General features: G+C 44.0%; 1 protein-coding gene across 1 annotated transcript in view; it reads left to right on the plus strand.

Moving 5' to 3' along the window:
- LOC116061875 (fibroblast growth factor receptor substrate 2-like) overlaps positions 1-5,000 on the plus strand; it is a 12,868-nt gene that overhangs the window by 1,518 nt on the left and 6,350 nt on the right. Inside the window, exons 2-4 of the mRNA XM_036003396.1 lie at positions 2,937-3,025; positions 3,132-3,223; positions 4,075-4,261. Coding sequence (XP_035859289.1) covers positions 3,158-3,223; positions 4,075-4,261 — 253 coding nt within the window. The 5' untranslated portion in view covers positions 2,937-3,025; positions 3,132-3,157. The remainder of the gene's footprint in view (positions 1-2,936; positions 3,026-3,131; positions 3,224-4,074; positions 4,262-5,000) is intronic.

Raw genomic sequence — 5,000 nt, forward strand, 5'->3', positions numbered from 1 at the left:
AAAATGGTCAATTATTGCCGTGTTTTAGGTTGTACCAATAGGTCAGACCGAGAAAAACATTTGGAATATTATCGACTTCCAAAAGTTATTAAAAACCATAGAGAGGAATGAGAAGTTATCAGAGGAAAGGAGGAGAAGCTCAACCGTAGATACGAGGCTACACCTTGAGTATCACAATGATGTCATACAGTTAAGGTTAGGTTGATTAAAGACGTTATCGCATCACTTACTCTGGCTTCACAACACACCGGTCGTTAATGACTTGGTACTGCGTCTCCCTCACCCATCACACACCATCAGGTTATAGGCCTCCAAACTTTGTAGGATTTAAGGTCTTCAGCTGTGTTTGGGCTCGGCGAGAACACCAGGTAGTTGACTATATATATATATATATATATAACTATATCAGGATATGCAACTGAAGGAAGAATCACCAGGTCACCATGGGTCCAAGAAGAGGGAGCCAACTCGTAGGGATCTGCACCGCCAGTTAACTGTAAATTCTCAAAATATCACGCCTTTTTTGTGGTCCAAGTCCTTCCCTATATGCCTTTGCATCTTGGACGTGTTTTGATGAGCTTTTCTGTTGTTTAGACATAAAGTATTAAAGTATCCAAAGTGCACATTACTCCATTCAGTTGTTTACACTGAGTGCCTCCAACATGGCCACATATCCAGGTTACCGCCCAGAACGTGACGTCGGTGAAAACCCTCTATTCATTCTGACGTCACTTTGACAGAGAATAACTTTACATCTGAAGAGTTTAAAGACTCTATTTGTCCGTTGTTTATTTCTAAAGAAACACGACAATGTATAAAAGGCTCCATTACCTTGTAGCTCACGTTATGGCTCCGTAGCAGACGTTTTTATAAAAATAGGCTAACGATTGGGTCATAACCACGAGACTTACTGTCTCATAGTAGAGGAATTACCGTATAGTACAGGAGAAGCTCTCAGGCAGTTTGGACTTCCATTAGCTGTTTAAGTTTAATTACTAATGTTAACTATCATTTTAGTGATCAATAATTAGCCTGTGTCTATGTTATCTCCTTACATATACCTACGCTCTCCGTCTCTGCTAGATTGGGAATGATTGAGATTTCTCTTGGCACAGCTACCAGAAGACTTCCAACTTTCAGACAGGTTGCTCACGTCACATCTACGTCTTCAAGCTCAGTTGGAGGCTGCTCAGTAACACTCAGCCATCACCGGGAAAGAGACTTCACTGGTCTCCGTCCAGAGACACGGGACCTGCTGCTCCAGTTTATACATACTGTCTAAGGCTACAACACACAGAGATATGGACTTGTCTAACTCTGGGGGATATGCTGAATAAGCTAAAGTCCCAATAAGTCGGCGTGTTCCTTAAAGGATAATATGTGACAGTTGTCTGACTGTGTAGAGACTAGAGGTGTGAATCTTCACTGATCTTTCTATTATGATTATCATGTCAGTGATCCGATATCTCGATGCATCACGACGCGTCAAATACATGTTTCTATTAAAGCCATGTAGGATATTTAATTCATAGCTTTTCAAGCTTCAACAACCAAACATTCTGCAGAGCTCTGATACTAAATAAACTGGATATTAAAACTTCCTGAATGTGCAAAACATACCAGAATACGTCAACAGAAAGGTTGTTAGGCCTACATTAAATTAGAAACAGAAATAATCGATTATGGCCCGGCCGATTATCGATGCAGCATCGTCCACGATTCTATGCATCGATTATTTGATTAATTTCAACACCTGGTAGAGACAGAAGGACGGGGAGTATGGAGTTGTTTTTAGGGTTCCTTCCATCTCAAGTCTTACCGGTAACGCAGCAGGAACAGACAGGACGGGGAGTATGCATAGACAGTATGTATAAACTGGAGCAGCAGGTCCCGTGTCTCTGGACGGAGACCAGTGAAGTCTCTTTCCCGGTGATGGCTGAGCGTTACTGAGCAGCCTCCAACTGAGCTTGAAGACGTAGATGTGACGTGAGCAACCTGTCTGAAAGTTGGAAGTCTTCTGGTAGCTGTGCCAAGAGAAATCTCAATCATTCCCAATCTAGCAGAGACGGAGAGCGTAGGTATATGTAAGGAGATAACATAGACACAGGCTAATTATTGATCACTACAATGATAGTTAACATTAGTAATTAAACTTAAACAGCTAATGGAAGTCCAAACTGCCTGAGAGCTTCTCCTGTACTATACGGTAATTCCTCTACTATGAGACAGTAAGTCTCGTGGTTATGACCCAATCGTTAGCCTATTTTTATAAAAACGTCTGCTACGGAGCCATAACGTGAGCTACAAGGTAATGGAGCCTTTTATACATCGTCGTGTTTCTTTAGAAATAAACAATGGACAAATAGTCTTTAAACTCTTCAGATGTAAAGTTATTCTCTGTCAAAGTGACGTCAGAATGAATGGCAGTCAATGGGATGCTAACGGGAGCTGATGGCTGGTAGCATCAACAGGCGCCATAGGAGGTTCAGTCGAGTCATTAATGAATGAAAACGTGACCGACCGCGTGTGTGTGTCTGCATTTGTGTGTCTGTCTTAAACAGGAAAAAGTGGCTTCACCAAAATGAAGACTGAAAAAACATGAACTATTTTGGTGCAAACAAATATGAAGTCTTCTAGAGACTCAGTGTCAGTGTAAACTGGATGTTTCCCCCAATGCCCCCCCAATGTCCCCCTAATGTTCCTCCAATGTCCCCCTAATGTTCCCCCAGTGTTCCCCCAGTGTTCCTCCAATGTTCCCCTAATGTCCCCCCCAATGTCCCCCTAATGTTCCCCCATTGTCCCCCTAATGTTCCCCCAGTGTTCCTCCAATGTTCCCCTAATGTTCCCCTAATGTCCCCCTAATGTTCCCCTAATGTCCCCCCCAATGTCCCTTTTAATGTTCCCCTAATGTCCCTCTAATGTTTGTGTGTGAGCAGAGCTGCTGTTGATGTCTACAGACCAACTAAAGAATGAGCGTCCCTCAGGCTCTGAGGATGGGACCAGGGCTACCGGAGGCAGGATCTAGGTCAGGACACGTCCACCGACACACCTGTAACAGCTCTATGATAGCTCTGTGTTGTGTTTCCTTTAATGTGTGTGTGTGTGTGTGTGTGTGTGTGTGTGTGTGTCAGACATCAGATGGTGCTCTGAAGAAGCCATGGGTAGCTGCTTAAGCTGTCCAGAGAAAGAGTCAATTCCAGATAATCATCAAAGTAAATTTAAGGTGAGTTTGAGTCCTTTAGAACACACACAATCTGGATTATTCACACACACACACACACACACACACACACACACACACACACACACACACACACACACACACACACACACACACACACACACACACACACACACACACACACACACACACACAATCTGGATTATTCACACACACACACACACACACACACACACACACACACACACACACACAATCTGGATTATTCACACACACACACACACACACACACACACACACACACACACAATCTGGATTATTCACACACAGACACACACACACACACACACACACACACAATCTGGATTATTCACACACAGACACACACACACACACACACACACAAACACAATCTGGATTATTCACACACACACACACACACACACACACACACAATCTGGATTATACACACACACACACACACAATCTGGATTATACACACACACACACACACACACAATCTGGATTATTCACATACACACACGCACACATACACACATACACACACATACATACACACACACACACACACACACGGCCGATTTTTACGTGAATCTTGATCGCTAGATGTCACCGAGTACTGTCGGGGAAAAAAAGACCAAAATTGGTGCTAGCAAACTGGAGTTGCTGCAGCTAATGGCCAGAGCTCCCAGTTAGCTCAATGCCAGTTGTGGGGGCATGTTCTAAAGAGTGCCTTTGTGCCTCTTAACAGACACAAAATGTAGGTAAAAATTGGCCGGATTTCTCCTTTAAGCCTCTGTATTTGTGTGGTTGTTTACCTGTCTCTGACTGTTCTCTAAACCTTGAAGTCTTGTTGTTGTGTACCTGTGCAGGTGATAAACGTGGACGACGATGGGAACGAGTTGGGATCAGGTGTGATGGAGCTGACCGATGCTGAGCTTGTCCTCCACACTCATCGCCGTGACGATGTGCGGTGGCCTTACCTGTGCTTACGGCGCTACGGCTACGACTCCAACCTGTTCTCGTTTGAGAGCGGACGCCGCTGCCAGACGGGTCAAGGTGCGTGTTGGAGGCGGGGAATCTAACTCGCCGTAGAGCAGGGCTTTCAGGCTCAGCTACACTAAGGGCCAGACGTGTAGAGCTTATTAACACGCTTTGATTCAATCAAAGTCAAACATCTTTGGCTGTATTACTGCATGTTTGATATAGGCTTTGTCACGTACAGTTTGGTCGACACAAAGCCCTAAAAAGTTCCTTTAGGCATCAGAGAGTTTAGCAAATGGAGCAAAATAATGACATATTTTACAGCCTGAATATAACCCTCTGTGCTTCTGAGGGTCAAAGTTGGCCAATCTGCCAAATTCTGCTGAGTGTTGCATTATTACAGTTTAAAAACAGTTTCCCGTCTTTTTGGTTTGTCTCAAATCTCGGCTAAACTAAAATACAGAGGCCGTTGTTGGACCGTCTCCTCACGGTGATCGGTAACCAGCTAGCAGTCACATGTTGTCAGAAGGTTTCCAGATCACAGACGCTGTGTGTTTGTTTGGTACAGCTGCTCCTGTTGCTCAGGGACTCTCAGACCGGACGGGGCGGAGTCACGCCACTACACACAGCGTAGTTTCTACTTTTTACCTTCCTACTACGTTACACAGACAGCTCACGTAGTAGGAGATGGAACATGCAGACAAAGATTTGTGCCGTAATGTGTAATGTTGTCATTTCTTTTTGTTTAAATCGATTTTAAAAAATCAGTATCGAAAAAAGTATCGTTGAGGAACCGTTATCCAAGTCCCGGTAT

This window comes from Sander lucioperca, chromosome 7, assembly GCF_008315115.2.
Source record: "Sander lucioperca isolate FBNREF2018 chromosome 7, SLUC_FBN_1.2, whole genome shotgun sequence".
Lineage (NCBI taxonomy): Eukaryota > Metazoa > Chordata > Actinopteri > Perciformes > Percidae > Sander > Sander lucioperca.